Source organism: Sinocyclocheilus anshuiensis, unplaced genomic scaffold (genome assembly GCF_001515605.1).
Source record: "Sinocyclocheilus anshuiensis isolate Anshui unplaced genomic scaffold, SAMN03320099.WGS_v1.1 scaffold227, whole genome shotgun sequence".
NCBI lineage: Eukaryota > Metazoa > Chordata > Actinopteri > Cypriniformes > Cyprinidae > Sinocyclocheilus > Sinocyclocheilus anshuiensis.
In genome coordinates this window covers 707,443-728,835 of record NW_015549590.1, presented here as the reverse complement: position 1 = coordinate 728,835, position 21,393 = coordinate 707,443, and the positions used below count along the sequence as shown (strand labels likewise).

At 36.0% G+C, this 21,393-nt stretch overlaps 1 protein-coding gene across 1 annotated transcript in view; it reads left to right on the top strand.

Annotated features, from left to right (window-relative positions):
• LOC107658041 (sorbin and SH3 domain-containing protein 2-like) overlaps nt 1-21,393 on the top strand; it is a 60,878-nt gene that overhangs the window by 12,623 nt on the left and 26,862 nt on the right. The window contains exons 3-8 of the mRNA XM_016446430.1: nt 10,297-10,350; nt 12,762-12,857; nt 13,952-13,978; nt 14,188-14,315; nt 17,096-17,422; nt 18,772-18,913. Of these exons, the coding sequence (XP_016301916.1) occupies nt 10,297-10,350; nt 12,762-12,857; nt 13,952-13,978; nt 14,188-14,315; nt 17,096-17,422; nt 18,772-18,913 (774 nt within the window). The remainder of the gene's footprint in view (nt 1-10,296; nt 10,351-12,761; nt 12,858-13,951; nt 13,979-14,187; nt 14,316-17,095; nt 17,423-18,771; nt 18,914-21,393) is intronic.

Genomic DNA, 21,393 nt, shown 5'->3' with positions numbered 1-21,393 from the left:
TAAGTGAAGTTTTGAATCAATTCACTTGAACTGATTCATGGTAAATAAAATTCTGTCATCATGTACTCACCCTCAAGTTCCAAACCTGGATCTGTGTCTTCTGTGGATTACAAAAGAAGACATTTTGAAGAACATCGAAGACCAAACCACATGTGGAACCCACTGACTTCTATTGTATGGAGAAAGTTCACAAAACATCTTCTTTTATGTTCTACAGAAGAGAAAGGCAAACAGTTTTGGAATGACATGAAGGTGAGCAAATGACAGATTTGTTTTTCTATTTTTTTTTAAATTAATATTAAGTGAACTATTCCTTGATGTTTTAATCAGAGTCTTAACAGACTCTACAGCAAGTCACAGGGAATCAAAAGTAAAAGCCTATATGATAAATTAAAAGTGCATTGAAATCATCCCAACACAAGAGTGCTTCATTTTATATTGTCAGCGAATCATATTCAGATATTGCTCAACCCTAGTATACTCTGTACAGTAACACAATAAAGACTTGTTGAATAAATAATCTGTTAAATAGCGTGAATCTATAATCCCTTTAGATCTGCTCAGAAATGTTTGTGAGCCAATTAATTGTTTGCTAAAGCATTTAGGCATGTTTGAAGAGTTTTGAAATACTGGATTTTCTATTTGAAGGCAAAAGGCATCTCTTTGATGTCAGGTGGCTGTTTAAATCAGATTGTTTTGAATGATGTATTGGAGCAACTACACAGGATGTCAACCGATTGGCTGGCGTACACATGGCGATATCATGTCAGAGGACTTAGCAGTCTGTCACTTTGGGTGCCCTCCAGAGGTTAAACACCTAATTAGCAGATGGATCTTCCAGCCCAAGGGAGTGCTTCTGTCAAAGGAATGGGTCCAACTGGTTTTGTAAATGTCAGCCCATTTAGATATTTGTCAGATTGCGTCTAGGAGAAGGTGCTGGCATGCTGAGTGCTGGCTGCTTATCTTGGCTCTCAGGTCGGGTCCCTGTTTCGCTGGCCGTTGTGTGTATACATTATGAGACCCTCTAAAAGCCTTCCTCTCTTTACAAAGCACAGAGCTTCTTACTAAAAGATGAATAAAAAAGACAGGTTTTGCAATTGTTTTGAAATGATTTCATCAGGATATTTATATCTGTAGACATCGGCTAATGTGCACTTTGTCAGACTAAACATTCAGAAGACATGCTGAAGATGCCATACATGGCAACACTACCAAAAAAGGAAAGATGCCAATGTTTAGGATGTTCTCTGGTTAGCTGGATATGATAAAACAGATGTAAGAACAAAGCTATGCCAACCTATATCTCAGATTATTATTCATTGTTTACGTTGTAGTGCTAATGTGTCTATATAATATCTTCAGCACATTGTTGGTGGTCTTTGGGGCCACGAATAATGAGTTCATGGATTCTGTCTATATGAAAAACATTGCATTTCTGTGTGGTATATATCACACAGGGCTCAAAAAGTAATGCAGATAAATTAATATAAAGCTGTTGGCACAAAACACTAAACAATATTATTAAAAGCTATTTTACTCACTGTGAAGGATCTCCTGTACCTTCTATACTGCTGGACATAAAATGAGCTGTATACTTTTATTAAGCTCAAGCTTTTGCAGTGTATTATTAAAATAGAACATCAAAATTCTCACAGTTTCAATAGTATAGCCATAGGATGCAGTGGCGGCTCGTCAGGGGAGGCAGGGGAGGCACAGCTTCCCCGTAATTTTGAGGTGAGAATGGGAGGAGGACGACTTAATGTTAATAAAATTCACAATTCATTTCGGTTCATGTCTCAGAATGTGTATTTTTTGTTTGTAATTTCACAGTTGTAATACCATAAAGTGAAAGCGCCGCTTTTCTATCGTGAATGTGCCGAATCTGCTGATGTAATTGCAACCGCTAATGATAGAGAAGGGTAGGGGGAGGTCGGGGGAGAGGTGAGCTCTCGTGCCTCCGTTGGTAAAAAAAATTAGCAAATCAGCATCGAGTGTTCACTTTTAGCGCTGAGGAGTGCTGAGAAAAGAAACCTCGTAAGGGAGGCTAGCCTACCTTCTGATATCAACCAATCATCACAGAGACGTAAATTACGTGATATTAGTTTGAACGTCTGCCGCTGCGCTGATAATGTACCAAGTACTTATGATGAGTAGCGATATTGAATATTTGATCGCTAACAGATTTACCAAGCTGTCATTCAAACAGTATATATACAAATTTAGGGAAAACAGTCTAAGCTGAATATAGGCTACAGCAGTCGGCTTAATTAAATGGCGCAACAGGCAGCTCTCTTTTAACACAGAATTTTAAGAAGGGATGGATGTTTGCTTCAAGTGATAGGCCAGGTAAGTGAAATTATATTTTCTTGGTGTATGTATGTCGTTTTCTTTACGTTTTCTGACTAAAAGCAACCAAAAAGCCATTTTAAAGTGGTTAAGCAAATAATAATAATAATAATCGACAGGGATCCCAGACCAATATATTTTAGTATGAAAAAATCACTTACTAGACTTTGTGGAAATTGAAAAAAAAAGTAAAATAGCAATGCAATGCAAAACCCCCCCAAAAAACTAAAACGACTGTAAAAATGATTATTTACACAGCTTTACAGCTCAAGTTTCAGCAGTAGGTCACATTTCTGCTTTTACAATTGGCCCCATTCACTAACCCTAATTTTTGTTGGGGTTTTTTCCACGAGGAAAATGAGAGACAAAGTTGATTTGTAATCAGCATTATTATGCTACAAATGTTGTTGATAACTTGCAGTGAACCCAAAATCCTTTGAATTGACTATTTATAGACTTTTTTTTTTACAGCAGTCTAAGCTTATCTTCAAGACATGCTTCGAATTCCATAAAGGAGCAAAATCAGAAAAGCAACTACTGTAGCTAAACATGAATCTTCCTGTAAACTCTTAAACTCTGAACCTTTAATGTGGCTGTTGAAGATTGTTTTGTCGAGGGAAGCTGTGGCTCTCGATCTCCAGCTGTTTAAATGTTAAGTGTCTGACTGAGACGTTGCCACACGAGCACTCGGGGGCACCTGCTGATTCCACCAGCTGGATCACAGCAAAGACTCAAGTTTTGGCAGACGTCCCACTCCCAATATCCTCCTCTCATCAACTTTCTAGCTGAGGACAATATCTAACCTCTCATACTCCCATGGATGCCAGTAAATCCTTTATTGGCACAACATGCTAAATCACAAGGGACTATTTTAACTCAATCCCTTCTCTTGTGGGAAGATCATGTGCTATGCACTTTGCACAGTCATTTAACCCCAGTGGGGAACATGTAGACTCGCAGTCCCCAACCAGGAATGGCCCATGCCATATTTGGATTGTGAACCACTCAAAGTTGCATGAACCAAAAGTTCTAGCAGCATAAGGCTTGAAAATAGCAGTTGTTACTCAAAACTAAATTTGGAGCAGTTATCAACATGATTTTGCAACATGGTGGTTTTGATGTACTGATCACATGTGTGTTCATTCCATTAAGTTCAATGCAGCTATCTTTATTATATATTGGAGACCAAAGAAAGTTGTTGTACTTTTTAGCCCATTTTTTTTAAATTAAGATTATGATTTCTGAAGGATCATGTGACACTGAAGACTAAAGTAATGATGCTTTGCAAATTCAGCTTTGTCATCAAAATAAAATAAAAAAACTTATTTTAAATTGTATTAATATTTTACAATATTACTGTTTTTTTACTGTATTTTTAATCAACTAAATGCAGCAGCCTTGTTGAGCGTATATACTTCTTGGAAAAACATTTAAAAAAATATTACTGACCCTAAACTTACATTACATATACAGTAGTTGTTATTTCAAAAGCTTTAACAGTTACAGTGTGTTTATTCCTTCTGGTCACTCTTAAATATTAAATTCAAGTACAACACAGCCAGTTTCTATTAGGAGCTAGATATAGCAATGAAATTATACTCCTAAAGCACATGGGAGCAATTTAAGCAATTATTTGAGGCTTTAGAAACTATGTGTTGGTCTCGTTACATCAAACGGAAAGCACAGCAGCAAACATGCACAGTTCCCAACTTAATGTAATTGTGATTCAAAAGTTACCATTTAGGAGAACATAGAGCTTGTTGTGTCCTGACTCAGATGCTCATATAAATAGCCTGTTTGGAAATCCCTGATGAAAAGCAAGAGATTCTTCCTATTTTGGAGAATACAAGCAGCATATGCAGCATATTAGTGTCTTACTTAGGGGATTCGAGAGTTTTAGGAAAGACAGGAGCCGTAATGTAACCATTAAATTGTTCTTCTGAGGACATCTATTTCAAGACATCCATAATAGAATCTCCAACAGGTAGGATAAGCATCAGCAGAATCCATAGCTTTCAAAGGGAATGCAATTACTGTTATCACATTATGCACATAAAAGCATTCAGAACAAAAACGTTCTGTGTTCTGTGGTAGAATGTTCCATTCAGAATAGTATTTCTGCTTTGTTTTCATGGCGTTTTCTGATTATGCTTTTAAATTTAAACTTAAACTAACATCACTAAAAGATTACAAAAACCCATACTGCTTTTGTTATCTATAAAGCTGATCACTTTAATTTTACAATTTTTTTTGCAAAGTCTCTCCAAACCGTATGCTTGCAGCATTAGCCTGACTGTGTGTCTTGCATTTATTTTCATAAATATATCTGTAAATCTAAATAATCTTTGAATGAAAAGAGTGAATAAAGCTGCTTTGAAGACAGCAAATTATAGCCTCGAAAAACCTGTACCCTTCCGGCCTTTGAATAATTCATCACAGATAAATTAGACTAATAAATGTTAAGACTGAATCCATTAATGCCATCAGTTCTGTCTTAGCTCTTGTCTACTGGCTTACTTGGCAGCGTAGCTGTTTTTATTTTTCTCCATCCCTGGCACTCGAGCACTACTCATGGAGATGAATGACATGGTTTCATCTCTGACTTCTGGTAAAGGCTTTTAGGCTGAGTTGAAAATGGCCTGTGTCCAGTCCTTACACAGAAGTCTGACAAATCTGACTATAAATAAGCCATCAAAACAGAACAACATGATCACCATAGCACCATGCGTGTACAAAGAGTACGAGTGTGTATTTTAACTTAGCTTGTGTCTAAAAACAGCATGAAATCAAAACTGACCCAATTTAATAAACGCACTTAATCTTAATGTCTATGATTCATCAGCCCATGTACATTACATTCTAAAGAAAAAAGTTTGTTTTCAAAAGTTGAAAACACAGTTGACCCAAAAATGGGTTGACTGTAAAAATATTTATAATTTAATAAATATCCTTTTTGAATGAAGAAAAAATACAATAGCAGTACAATGTGACTCACCTTAATAAAGGTAGCCAAGTGCATCCGAAAAAGGCATGCTTTTCAAGTGCTCTCATCAGTTTTGCTGAAAAAATTACTTCATATTTTAGCAATTTTAACATCAAAATTGTACCGGCTGCCATTAATCTCATGTAGGCCATCAAGCATTTAACACTCCTATAAAATCATGGCGGTATAGCCTTTGCTGTACTGTGCACCATTTTGTACTTTACTTCTGACATTTCTGTGCATGTAAAAGATTCATTTCTGCCACCTACTGGACTGGAGCGTGAAGCGCAAAAAGGCACACAGTGACTACCGGCACATTTTACTGTTAAAATTATCAGGTAAATTTTTTCACCCAAATCGATGTGAGCAGTTGGAAAATGTCATGGTGATCATGTTGTTCTGTTTTTTTTTTCACAGTTACAATTAAGGGCCATTTTTCACCAAAACTTCAGTTTAAAAATCTGTTGCAATGAACTGCCATTGGATTGAATTCACCTTCCTGGAAATTCATTAAATGATCTAATTTTCTGTTCCAGAAACGAAGTCATAAGATCATTACTCAAAACATAAGTAAATTACCATAGAATTTTAATTTCTTTAATGAAAATGTAATAATTTGCAACAATTACAACTTCTTTTCTGTTGACGTAACAAAGTCCATGTGGGCAGAGGAAAATAATATTAACCAGTAATATCATAGCAGCAATCATGATCCAATCAAATCCTGTTGGATAAAATAAAGTCCCACCTACAATATTTCCCACTGAGTGTGCTGTCTCCAGAAATGCATCACTTCCATGAAGTTAAGTTGCTATGAACGTAAAAGCTGTGAAATGTTGAACTCACATGCTGCAGATTTTGCTAAAGGGGTCATGAAATAAGAAACCAAAATTCCCTTGATCTTATGACACATAAGTCATTGTATTATAAAAACATCAGAACTAAAACTTTGTTGTTTAAACAAGTCTAAAAACAGCTTATATTGAAGGCAGTCAGCCGAAACAACACCTTGTGGAATGTTCTACTCTATGATGTAATAGTTATATAGTTATATCTACTCTATAGATGTAATAGGTATAAGCACCGCCTCAGAAGAAGAAGACAGACTGCCTGTTTAGTCACGCCCACCGGTTTGCGCACATGGGGCCCTATTTTAACGATCTAAGCGCATGGTCTAAAGCGCACGGCGCAAATGCATTTAGGGCGTGTTCGAATCCACTTTTGCTAGTTTAAGGACGGGAAAAATGGTCGGCGCTTCTGGCGCATTGTCTAAAAGGGTTGTCCCTATTCTTTTAATGAGTAATGGGTGTGTTTTGGGCGTAACGTGCCATAAACCAATTAGAGTCTCATCTCCCATTCCCTCTAAAAGCTTGTTGCGCTCGCGCCATGGCGGATTCGCTATTTACACGGCGGAATTTAATTTTTAATTTTTTTAAATGTTTGTGTGCTGCTGCGCGTACCTGTGTGTGTAATAATCAAAGTGTACGTGCGTTGTGCACCCGTCCATAGGCGTATATTACTAACGCACTCTTTAAATAACAAAGAAAAAATATTGCGCCAGACTTTGGACCAGGTTTTAGTTGGTCAATGGCGCAGTCTATTTCAGTTGCTTCAAAATAGCAACACGCCAGCAATGCGCCTAAACACACCTTGTTTTCAGACCAGCGCACCCATGGGCGCACAAATGAGCGCAAATGCATTTGCTATTTAAACAACGTGGCGCAGGACGTGAAAATGACAACTGCGTTGGGCTGAAACTAGCAAAAAACACTTGCGTCACGCCTGGCGCCACATTGCGCCGGGTGTATAGGGCCCATAGTGTTTACAAGAAAGGCGAATGCGCAGGTCTATGTAGAAACCAAACGATAAAGATGGCTCTGAAGACAACGAGATTCTGTGCTGTGCCAAGTTTAGGAAAACCAGTCTTTGCATTGCCTTCTGATCCCAACTTTAGGAAAGAGTGAATGAACTTTATTTTTAATGAAGTTCCAGACCGCGTCACAAAGAACTTGGTCCTTTGTTCACTTTATTTTACTGCGGATTCCTTTACAAACAAGGTACAATTTGATGTGGGATTTTCCAAAAGATTGAAAAGAGATGCTGTGACGACTATATTGGATCTGATGTCACACCACACAAGTGTGAGTAACTGGTGGTCACAATTGCTTTGTCTCTTAAGAGATCGTTTGATATGTATTATTTATGCGTTTTTGACCTAAATCACAGCAGCGTCCATCTATGAGGAATGTAGGCTGTCAAACATACACAAGTGTTAGCCAATCATAGCAGTAGGTGTTTACTTCCGAGTCTACAATCCACCACGCATATTCAAACGTTCAAGCGTTCTGATGAGGGGAGTTAAAAACAGGACTTATTACTTCTATATTATGATGTTTGTAAAGTAAAATTCTTGATAACAATATAAGTGGACCTCAGAGAACAGTACAAAATAAAAAACAAAGGCAGTTCATGATGTTTACTGCTTGTCCTCTTGGAGGGTTTCCATGGTGGAGCCATTTATTTGACGACCGCACTGAAATATTGATGGCTATGGAAATGAGTGTGGCCTGTTGGCTTGGCCGTCCCTGGCATTTCCCCGGACAGAATGATTCCTAATGTTCCGATAGATAAATAAATGACTAGTGTGAGCCCTGCTTATGAATATAAATGTGGAGCTGTGTCCATTTCTTCCCTCCAGCTGTTCTGTCGCCACAAGTCTGCACCCTTGAAATCCAATATCATAATCTTTTCCTCATTTACTGCTGACAGGTCATTACAACCTTTGATTTACCCAAGCTCAGTGGTGTCACAGGCAAAAGTGTCCGCTTTGACCAGATTTATTGGCTGTGGTGTCTTAAGATTTATTTTGAGGATGACCTCTGAGTCCTTTTTTAATGGAACACAGCAGGGGGTAATCCTGTTTGGCTCAATGTTTTATTAAGGGCTGAAGGAGAATATTTATTTACCTTTAATCTCACTATACTGATGATACCATGCATGTTACTTTGCTGCAGGTTACTTTGTTGTTTCCATAATTGTTTAATTTAAAGTTACAAGCTCATTTTAAGAGAAAATTTACCCCAAAATGTTGTTTCAAACATGTATTTTTTTAAAGATATTATTATTATACATGTCTTCCTGTGGACGTTAGAATGTTGAACCTGAAATTAGTTTACTGGTGATCAGGGGCTGTTAAGCTTCAAAAATGGCAATAAATCACTATAAAAGTGGCAAAGTAATATGATAAAATAAATTAAATTAAATTAAATTAATTAAAATAATTAATGTGATAAAGCTGCAAATAAAAATTAAATATTAGATGAAAAACTTCAACTTAAAATAATAATAATAATAATAATAAACTAACTAAAAATGAGAACTGTCACCTTAGCAACTAGCAGAAATAAAATGTTTAAGTTGAATTACCAAAATTACATTACTAAATTAAAAACTGAAATAAAATAAATTAAAGCTAAATAGAAATATTTACAAAAATAAAACTAAAAATGAAAAAGCACATAACAAAATTACTAAAACTAATAACTAAAATGAAAATATAAAATTCAAAATATTAATAAATAGTATATTAGTATAGAACAATTACTATAATAACAAATTAGAAATGAGAAATCCTGCCTTAGCAACAAACTGAAAATAAGTTGAACTGCCAAAATTACTAATTGAAATAAAAATAAATTAAAGCTTAACAGAAAAATAAAAATCAAAACCACATAACAAAATTACTAAAAATAAAACATAAAAAAGTATATATAGTATATAAATAATACTAAAATAACACTACTTGGAAGTTGTAATTCAATGATACTATTTTCCTTAAATCTTATTGATATATATATATATATAGTGCATCTAGATGTATCAAGTCAGTTTTGACATCAACGATGCAAAATGTCATTGATTCTCATGTGACACGCAACCGATTGCAACATCAAATTTGAATATGAGCATATTCTTGAAATATAAGTCTGATGGACTAATTTTATGATGCTTTGCCATCATTTTTAGTGAGCCTTCACATTCATTACATGGAAAAAAAACAGCATGAATTCCTAACCTGAAAGAAATAATGGTTTGGAAAGGCTTGGGAGTAAATGATGACAGAAATTTCATTTATCCCTTTAAAATGTAACCAAATACAAAGGTTTAGAATAGCAAATTTGAATGCCTCTCTCTTGTCATGACCTATGAACGCACAGCATACCACTATCATGATGGTCTCAGGTGAAGCACACTTTGCGGGTTGAACGACGGCTGGTCTACATGTGTGACAAGTGGCACACGTGCCTGCCGTGGCTCTCTGAAAGTGAAACGTGTCTTGCACATGAGCACTCGTTCACGGTGTCTCCTATCTGACATATTTGCAGCGCTTTGCCTCTGACGATGAGTTAAGTAATGTTATAATGTGATTAAGTGACAGTGTTCCTATCATAGACCATCCCTGATATATCTAGCTTGTGCTAAAATAAGTCAGATATTTTCAGAGTAGAGTCACATGGGCTGTTAATCCATCACTGAAAAATTAGTAATCTAGGTCAAACCAAACGGGTTTAATTAGTTACAATAGCCCCCCTACGAGTGTGTGACTGCTGCTCATTGCTGACAACCAACTCAAAGAGATGTTAAGCTTTGACACACCAAAAGTGGTCATGTGTAAGATCTGAGAATGCGTGCGGATATATGTGTATGTATGGTGTGTATTTTGATACCGTGCTGCGTGCTTCTGAGCTGAAACGCCAGGCTTGTATCACCTTTCACTCTTGGGCCTCATATCCCAAGAGGGATGTTAACCAGCCACATTAGACACTTGCTAGCATGCTGCCGTGACGGGGAGAGACGGGACGCCTGTGCCACGCTACCTGCACTCATACATGCTGTACGCACGGATAAATCAGTGTTTTGCTTTACAAGGAGTACGGGCCGCTGATTCTTAATGATATGTCTTTCAGGACTGTTTGACATCAAGACACCACAAGCAGGAGAGATCTTCAACATGAACACAGGTAAGTTCAAATCAGTTTCAGTTTGCATGGCTTAAATGATTTAAGGCAAATTAAAGAAATGTAAAAAATGTTTTTGGTCATGGTAGCATGTTAATACAGTGTAAACAAGTACCGTTGTAGTATGGTGTTCTTTTAAGTACCTTGGAGTAACATGCAAATGTCAGTGATAGGAATGGAGTAATCATTACCTACCATAATATACACTGTAAAAAAAATTCCGTAAAATTAAAAAAATACGGTAGCAACGTTTTAGGTTTTACGGTTGTAACTTAAATTTACAGTTTAATACTATAATTTCATTAACTGATATAATGTTAATATACCAACCTATTGAAGTACTGAAATCTGTTTTGTACCTTTGTAATACACTGATAACCACCAAATGCAGGTGGTGATGAGAAAGTCACATGATGAACCAAAGCCCATCACAAGCAGCTTTTAAATAATAACATACATAGAAGGTGCACAGTTTCATTCACACAAACACCAAACACCATCATGGTAACACATGAAACTGAAATCATGCAATAAACATTCATTTAACAACATTAGGTGTAACACACAACCCTAATATACAAAACTGATAAGAAAAAACGGAGAAATTTTGATAAGTTCCCATGTTAATGACTTCAGTACAGAAATTTCAAGTCTATAGCGACACATAGACAAGCCCACATGGTGCCATTAATTCTGAGTAAAAAGTGTTTCTGTTGTTTTGAGAAAACAAATAGAAAACAATAGAGAAATAACAGCAATGTGTGGCCTTTAGATAACTCTGTTATCAATTATATATTTACGCAATGTAGAATCTTAATCTAATTAAATATAATTTAATTGATTAATATACTAGGTGGCCGAATTTAGTTTAAAGGGCCAAACATAAGAGGGAATTCACTGCCACAGCAACATTTACAAACAAGTAACAAAGTAAACAGTTTAGAAAAAATTGACTCGAATCAAGTATTGTGAGGCAGAAAGGAGTAAAAATGTGTCTTTCCCTTCACGCTAGCCCAACAGGACTTGTTTTTGTAGGGCAGAGCATGTGATTTTGTATTCATCTCAGGGATTCTGAGAAAAGCTGTGCAGGGGGTGTTCTTATTTCTTGGCTGACTTTCTCAGAGAACTCTGTCTTTTCAGAGTCTCTGAAAGATTCTGGCATTCAAACTGCCTTTTTGACATCCAGAGGTATAGCAGTCAAGGAAAAGGAAACCCGTCAGACTACATCTGGCAGTGCCAACACCCCACACTGTCAATCCACAAAATAGTCTCGTAGTGCCCTCACTTTTAGGTCCTGCTTCAGTTGTGGCAACCTTGGATGCCAGGACTTCTTAGAAAACACTTACAGCTAATACACAATAAGATTTCTGCCACATATTTGATGTGATGAAATTTCTATTCTGAATAGAATTATTCTGTTATTCTGATAATCTGTACTCTACTATATACACTACTGTTCAAGTTTGTGGTCATAGGATTTTTTAATGTTTTTTTAAAGAAACCTCTTATACTCACCAAGGCTGCATTTATGTGATCAAAAATACAGGAAAAACTGTAATATTGTGAGAAATTATTACAATTTAAATAACTGTTTTCTATTTGAGTATACTTCAAAATTGTATTCCTGTGATGCAAAGCTGAATTTTCAGCATCATTCAGTGTCACATGATCCTTCAGAAATCATTCTAATATGCTGATTTGGAGAAACATTTCTCACTATTAACAATGTTGAAAATACTTGTGCTGCTTACTATTTATGTGGAAACATGATACATTTTCAGGATAATTTGATAATTAGAAAGAACATAATTTTTATTTGAAATATTATTTTTTGTAAGTGTGAATATCACTACTGTCACTTTTGATTAATTACAGTAAATGCATCCTTGCTAAATAAAAGTATTCATTTTCAAAAAAAGAAAAAAAAAATCTTACCTGACCCCACACTATTAAAATGAAAGGTAAAATAGTGATTTCCAGGTATTAAACATTTTAAAAAGTCACGGAAATGTTATGTACATTTCTAGTCTGTACTGTGTGCAATTTTGTGCATGCTTAGTTTTAAACCATTTCATCTGCTAGCAATTGCAATTTGTTAGTGCAGCCTCCAGTAATCTCTAATAACTGGAAAACTGAAATGGAAAGACAGACATGGAAAAATCATGAAAGGTGTGGGAACCCTGTACAGAGACTCTAAAAAAGCAGTTTAAAAGGCTTAGTGAGTCAGACCACAATACATTCACCCATCGCGCAATAAAATCCATCCTGGCATGTGAAATAATTTTGTAATGTATATTGTTGTATTGCTAAGGAAGTTTCACATTGCTCTGCTTGCTGAATCACAGTTATCTTGCCGTGCAGCAGTACTGATGCATGTGCATTTGTGTTTGCATGTGCTACTGTGCTTTTCACAGACAGTGGAGGACATGTCCGCAAAAGTGCCACGCTTTCACTCACTCTAACCCCCATGAAGAGAATCCAGAGCTCACCAAACCTATACACGCTCACAGGTATCAGGAATGCATGAAACATTTGACAACTAGTGGCTTAAAAATCAACAAATGGTTCATATTCGTATTAGCCTGTTTGTCATAAGCAGCATTATATGTGAGCAGTGGAGCTGAAGATATTGCTGCTGGTGTTAAATGTGATGGTGTGTTTACTCAGCCTGCACCGCGAGCAGGAATTCCTCTTCACTGCACTCAACGTCACTCATTCCACATCTGTGTTTTGTCTCTCTGCATCTTATGTCCTACCACAGCCTTCCTCCTCACTGTCTTTCTTTCTCTCTCTCTCTCCTACTCTTGCTCGCCATCTCATTCTTGTGCTCGCAGCTCCTTAAGGAATGTTTGAGAGCGGTAGCTCTCCTTTCCTTTGCTTAAAGGGAAAAAGCAGCTCACAGCGGCAAGATCGTTGCCATAGTTGTGCACTTCCATGGCAACAATTGTATACTTCAGGCTTTTTCCCTCGTCTCTCTCAGCACAGTTTCCTCTGGGGGTGACCCTTTTTGTTTGGGCAGTCTCATGGACTATGACCTCACACACACACATATTCTCCATTGTTTAATTAGTCTGCGGGCGGTTGAGGTGCTGCAGGAGTGAGCTAACTGAACAAACACCACTCATTCAGGACAGAGTTCGAGCGCTGTTCATTTAGCACTGTTTAATGAGCAAGGGTTATTACATCAATGAAATCGAAAGAATCATTTTTTTTTTTTAGCCTTTTCACTTTTATCAAGTGTTTATTTTAGACAAAAGTGTGTGTTTTTTAAACAGCCTTTCTGAATTGGTTTTCAGACGTGCCAGATTTTCTCTGTGAAATGTTAAGGGGAACCTCCTTTATATAAAAAACTTTCTCACTGTACCTATCAGTGTTTCTTCCTGTTGTCATATATTTTTCTGTCTTTCATTCATCTGTTGTTTTAAAATCTGAAGCAGTGTTTTGGAATAAATTAAGGATGCAATTTATGCACACATAGTTCATTAAAAACATGAATCACTAATGAGTGAATATATTATACCTAATTTGCATTAGGTACTGTGTGAAAAGTAGATCCCTTGCTAGTGTTTAACAAAGTTTTCTTATCTCATTTTAACCCATGCAGACTCTGAATCACAATCTAAAGATTCAGGTAAGCAGGTTTTATTTGATTTTATTTTTATTTTTATTTTTAAACATATTTTTGCTAATAAACATATACTTTGGAAAAAAAAGATCTGTCATTGCTGAGTTTTCGCCAGTTCTTCCTTTTCATTTGTCAGCAGTGGCATTCTGTGGTCAATTTTTTTGTATATATGAATATGAAACACACTTTCAAGTGTTTTGTTTGTCTCTTGTCAGATTTGTGGAGGCCCAGCAGCAGTACCAGTGATGGTCTGAGAAATGGTGACGTGTGTTCTTCTTCTCTGGCAGCTAAAGGCTACAGAAGTGTCAGGCCCAACTTTCAGGATAAAAAGTCTCCCACACCAGTACGTTCTGCTGTGTTTACTTCACTCATTTGTTTTTCTCATCCTTACTGTATCTGGAGGTTTTCCTTCCTCAGGAAATGTCTGTGGAAGCCCATTCGACAGTTTTTATTAATGCCATTTTTAACTGTACCAGTCACACCCGTTTCTAGTGTTTGAAAACTGAGCACAAAGCAAAGCTCTCAACTGTTATTGAAGATAACACTCTGTACTGGTTATCATAACAAATACAGAACATGTCTGTTTCCTATTATACTATTGTGTTTTTTAAAAGCATAAGAGGCACTATACTTTACATAATTTAGAATTGTGCATGCATTAAACCCTGTTACCCAAGTTATTGTGAGAAATAAAAACACAAGATAAATGTTTAATTTTTTTTTAAAGTAAATACAAGTTTACCAATAAATATTTGGACCCAAACAATTTAGTCCCTAATAGGGATGTAACGATTAACTGCGAGCCGGTTGAAAATCTATTTAAATATGTGACGATTCAAATCGGTTGAGATGCTCAACAAATCGCGATTCAATTAGGGGTAGGAGTTTATATGAATGTATGTCTGAGGGGAACTTACTGTCTTTCTATGGTATTTTTTCTTTTCCTCTTGCCTCTGTATAATGCATATTAAAGTTCATAATTGCAGCGCTGCTTTGTTTACAGCGGAAACCAAGGAAATGCTTTAAGCGCCACCTGCTGGCAGAGAGTGAATCTGCATCTCATTCAGCTCGTCTGCTGTTTCTGTTTCATACAGATATTTTTTATGCATAGTTTCACAAAACTGAAGTCAAACCATTCTGTTGTTGCTTCAAATTTCGAAATTATACAATCTAATTTATATTAAAAACTGCTCATGTTGCATGTATGCAGCATCTGGATCATGAATAAAATGCAGTGGTTGCCTCTAATTTTAAATAGAAAGAGCACAGACAAAGCCTTAGTTTGTTTATATGAAGAGATTTATTTTATTTGTGTTACTTATTTATTTGATTTGGGGCTTGTTTTAAAATTTCAATTTGGTTTGGTTATTTACATTTACATTATATTTAAATTTTGTTATTTAGCAAACACTTTTATTTAAAGCGACTAATAAATGAGGACAACAGAAGCAATCAAAACCAACAAAAGAGCAATAATTTACAAGTGCTATATTAGTATATTATTATAGTGTTATATTTCAATTTCACAAAGAAACGTACAGTATTTTGTCCAAGCAATAATAAAAGGACACATTTAATTTATAATTTGTCTTAAATCTAATTTTGTAAAAAAAAAAAAAAAAAATCGTGAATCGAATTGAATCGTGAAATCAAAATCGTCAATCGAATCGTGAGTTGAGTGAATCGTTACATCCCTAGTCCCTAACAATATTTATTTATTTATTTATAAAGTAATACATTTATTTATGAATTTATTTAATGTTTATTGGAATTTTTTTTATTTTATTTATTTATTTATATACTACCAAATGCTGGTAAAAGAAAGAAATAATTGTTATTGTGCCTGTCCTCACTATAACAATCAACTGTTTATCTCAGAGAGATTATTCTCCAAGGCAACCACATCCACACCTTTTTATTCAATGAGAGAACCACCACAGAGCAACAGTATCTGACCCGTGCTCTAATATCCCAATGCCCACTCTCCTCAGTCAGGCACGGGAACATAGTGTCCACTCCCTCATGTTCTTCACAAGCAGAGCAGCCCTTCTTACACCCTTCATCTATGGAGCTGGAGAGACAAGTAGCTTCCCTCTCCATGCGCATTAACCCTAGGCCTCAGATATCGGGACGGCGCACACAGACACTGTCTTTGAGACCCCCTACCCCTCCTAAAAGGATGGACCTCCCGGATAGCCACTCTCACCCCTGCCCTCCACTGCCATCTACAGCCCCTCCAGTGGTACATGTCACGGATTTCACAACCACATATGCATTAGCTTAATAACAGCCTCCCCTACACCATGCTGTGCCTTAGCAAACATAACTAATCCTGTTTTTGTTTTTATTTTGCTATAGCACATTGAGGCTCATGTCATTGTAAAATGAGATCTTCCTTTTTTTATGGTAAAATCATGAATTGCAGTGGTAATGGACCTGAATCACTTCCCAAACACCATTTATTCAGCTAACTGTACAGTATTTGGCTTGTACAAATAAAATATACACTACCATCCAAAAGTTTGGAGTCAGCACATTTTTTTTTCTTCAATTCAGCATTATGCATTAATTAGATTTAAAGTAAAGACCATAAAGACATTTCAAATGTAACAAAAGATTTGTTTCAAATAAATGCTCTTCTTTCATACTTTTACGAAAAAAATGCTCTAAAGCATATTAGATTGATTTCTTAAGGATCACGTGAGACTAAAGGCTGGAGTAATGATGCTGAAAATCCAGCTTTGTGTCACAGGAATAAATTACATGTTAAAATATATTAAAATAGCAAACACTTAATTTTAACTGTAATAATATTTTACAAAATTACTAAAATCTTACTGACCTCAAATTTTTGAACGGTAGTGTAAGGTAGTATATACAATATATTATTTATGCATATACATATTTTCTACTACATTATGGCCTTTATGCAGTTTTGAATTATCTGGTTTATGATTATGCTCAAATGCAACACTGGAATAAGATTTTGATCTCATAACTGTAACACCTCCATCCTTCCTCTCTAACGCACAGCCGTCAGCAGCATCACATCTCTACGTCTCTCACACCCGCTGTGCCCAACTGCTGAATCTCATCTGTGCCACTCTGCTCTCTGTCATTCAGCCTGAGGTGCCAGTCCTCCTCAAACAAACCAATCCCGGAACAGCACTGACCTCACAGTCAGCACCTAACTGGCTCAGACTCTCCCTCGATTTCATCAGAGCTGACCTTCACCCCGAGACCCCTTCTCCAGGCCCTCCCTCTCCGCTGGGGCAGAGCCGCTGCTCTTCCCGCACTCAGAGCGAAGCGTCCACAGCGGTGCTGGAGGAGTTGAGGGTGTGTGGACTAGGCCCAGAGGGTGGCTCTCGTACCCCTTCTCCAACCCTCAGCCTGATGAGTGCGGTCACAGTCAACATGGGGTTACACTCCCCTCCAGCTAGCACCGCTCATGTAACTATTCACCGGCTGTAACTTACTGCTTCTTTCTTTGTCAGTTTTCATAAGGATTCCTGCTGTACCTCTATTTCTAAAGGGGCCGTATTCAACTTTTTTCTGTATTGTTTCAAAAGTTTGGGGTCAGGAAGATAAGTAAAAAAAAATATATATATATTTTTTTTTTTAAATCAGTACTTTCAGCAACGATGCAAGGAAACCGATCAAAATTGACAGTAAAGACAAAATATTTCTATTTCAAAAATGCTTTTCTTTTAATTATCAAAGAATTCTGAAAAAAAAAATCACAATTTTCACATAAAAGTACTAGGTAAAAGTACAAAAGTACTAAGCAGCACAACTGTTTTTAACATTGATAATAATAAGAAAAGACTGGAGGACTGACTGCTGAAAATTCAGCTTTGCCATCACAAGAATAAATTACATTTTTAAAAAATACATTAAAAAAAATACATTATACATTATGGTTTTTTATTGTAATACTATTTGACTGTATATTTGATCAAATAAAGGCAGCTTTCATGAGCAAAAGAGACTTCTTTCAAAAACATTTTTAAAGCTTTACCGCCCCCAAACTGTAGCATATCTATGTCCATTTATAATGTTTTTTAGCATATTTTTTGTATCTTCTGTCTCACCCTTTTGCATGATATGTCCCCTTTAATTGCACAGTCCAAATGCTTTTTTTCTTCTTTTCTGCTCTCTTATCAATTTCACAATTTATTGTATATTATTTCTAATTTGGTTTAATTGTTCTGCATTTCTAGGGGCTGGATTAATAGACACCAATATCACTTGTCCATTGTTCACATTTAACAGTTTCACTACTTCTTCTCACTGTAACATCTGGGATTATACCAATACTAACATATTTTCTAGATTCACATCAAATCGATGGTCTTGGGGGTCTTCACTAACACCTTTTTCAATACAGATTATCTGTATGCTGAAATTCTCAGTCTATGTCAAAAACTAAAGGTGCAGGAGAACACGGTTTTGTTGAGACTTCTTGTATTGTTCCTGTGGTATCTCTTTTGGTATACTAACACTTAATACTAACACTTGTTTGTCCTGGAAATCAATAAATCCAAATACTGAAAGCCATTCTACTAAAATACATTGTTGTTTTTATCTTCCTAGTGGGTGGGCACTTTATTTTTATATGTTTATTTTACTAGTCTTTTTGGGTTTTGTTTTCATTGTTTGTTGTTCCGTTCTTTATCCTCTGTCAACTTTCATTAAGGCTAACAGATGTCATCTGTGACACAAGAGTCCGATCTCAATGTAATTTATTATGCCTAAAGAGGTTTCTTCAGTTAACAGGATCTTTGTGTTGTGTTATACAGGGCCAGATGACTATGAACGGGGGTCTGAGTGTACCAGCAAGTCCTCGTAGTCACTTCCAAAGACCCTTCTCTCCCTCAACATACCCCCGTCCTCCTTCACTGAGCCCTAGTATTACAGCCATGCAGCAGGCTAGAAGCACTGGTGAGTACTGAAGCTAATCTAACACCTCCACATGCTCTTGAGTGAATGACGTTCATCATCATTATTGATTTCATCATTGGAAAGAACAGGGAAACTGAATTAGGTAATTGCATCTCAGTTTGTACTGTATCTATTTAACTACAGCCACAGGCTGTATATGTATTAGGGCTGTCAAATCGATTAATCGCATCCAAAATAAAAGTTTGTATTTACATAATATATGTGTGTGTGTACTGTGTGTATGTATACATACATAAATACACACATATACATGTATATATTCAAGAAATATTTACATGCACACATACACACACATATATATATATATGTTTTTTTTTACATGTATGTGTGTATTTATTTATTTATATATACAAATACACAGTACACACACATATATTATGTAAATCCAAACTTTACATATATAAACTTTTCTCTCGAATAGTGAAAAATAAGTAATAGGTCTGGAAAAAAAGTAATTTTTCCAATAAAAATTTTTTCTTTAAATAATCCCAATACTGATTCGTAGAATCCCACAATTTCCCCTGCTGCTCGTTGCCAATCTTTTTTAATGAATCAAAAACATGAATCATGATCACTGTGTTCTGATTCATGAACAACTGACTCTCTTAAGTTATTTTTTTTAGTGAATCAAAAACATTTGGCATGGCATGTCTGATTCATGAATAAATTACTCTTTTAAGACAGTATTTTTAGTGAATCAAAAGCATACAGCATGATCAGTGTAGTCTGATTCACAAACAAATGACTCCCATGAGCCAGTCCTCTTTACAGAATCAAAAACATTTGGCGTGACCAGTGCAGTCTGATTCACAAACAAATGACTCTCTCAAGTTGGTTCTTTTCAGTGAGTCAAAAACATACAGCATGACCAGTGTAGTCTGATCCATGAATGAATGACTCTCATAAGCCAGTCCTTTTTAGTGAATCAAAAACATACTGTGTAGGGTGACCAGATGTCCCGTTTTTCCCGGGACAGTCCCGTATTTCAGCTCTATTTTTAGTGTCCCGACTTATTTTGAAAAAATCATGTTTTGTCCCGTATTTCAAAATTTCTTTATGACTGGGTGATCAGAGCAAGTAGTAGAAGTGTTCTGTCACGCGAGAACAGACTAATCAAAGGTAACTAAGCTTGTCGTAGAACAAAATTACCATCCAATCACAATTCGTTATCGATTAACTTGCAGTAAGTGAAGGCAGGACAGGCGGAATCACGCTGAATGACACAACAGAAGCGCTCTCTCAGCTGTGCGCCCGCGCGATCCCAGTTCTGCGATCAGTTCTCCTTGCGCCTTCATGTCAAATACACACACACAGCTGTCAAAATGTCCATCGTGTGGAGTATCTCACGTAAATACAGTCGGTTATGGCTTAAGTGAACGTAAACAGGTGGGTGAAAACCGAATATGTGTCAGTATATTACATTCATTCGGTCTTAAAGGGACAGCAGCCTAATTAAATACCTGTCTGTCTCATTAATGTTAATCAAACAACAAAAGATGTTTAAAAAGTATACATGTTAAACCTACTGTATTAGAAAAATTAGTGTATTTTATTTAATTTGTATCTATTGTATTTGTCTTATGGTTCGTAATTAGCTTCTTTATTTTTATATGAAAAATAACTATGTACAGGTGTGTGTGTGTGTGTGTGTATATATATATATATATATATATATATATATATATATATCCCGTATTGAACCTTGAGAAATCTGGTCACCCTAATACTGTGTGACCAGTGGTGTCTGATTCACAAACAAATGACTCTCATTAGCCGGTCCTTTTTAGTAAACCAAAAACACACTGTGTGAACAGTGTTGCCCGAGTCCTGAAGAATTTTTTTTTTAAATTAATAGTTCAATAATACTCAATTATTACTTTTAATCAGTCTGAAACACTCACATGTGTAGTTTGCAGCATTAGCAGAGAAAACATTTCTCTTATATGTTAGGAAACAAGATATTGTGAACAAATATTCTGTATGTGTTTTATGGCCTTATTTTAGTGACTTAAAAATTTCAGTTTTTCACTAACCACGCATTGTTTTCTCAAAAACACAAACATGTTGCTCACATATTATTGTAGCCCAGATTGTGCTGAATACAGTGTTATCAGACTTTAGCCATTAATACGTTTTAAGACACTGAAAAAAACAAATGTCAGGGCATGTCAAAACTTCTCCAGGACCCCAAAACACCCTCAGACCCTAGAGGGTTAACATCTTAACTGAAATATAGCAAATCAAAATCTAATGGAGTTTGTGAATCAGAATCAAATCGAATGAGGACGTCTGCATTGATACCCAGCCATAATAAGTGAACATGGCTTTATAAAATAATCAAAGACATGATATGAAGTAGCAGAACCATAAAAATACATATTCCAGAATGGCTATTGTTGATGTTTAAGTAATTCTAATACTATCCACCTGTCCTGGAAATATCTGTACAGCCAAGTGTC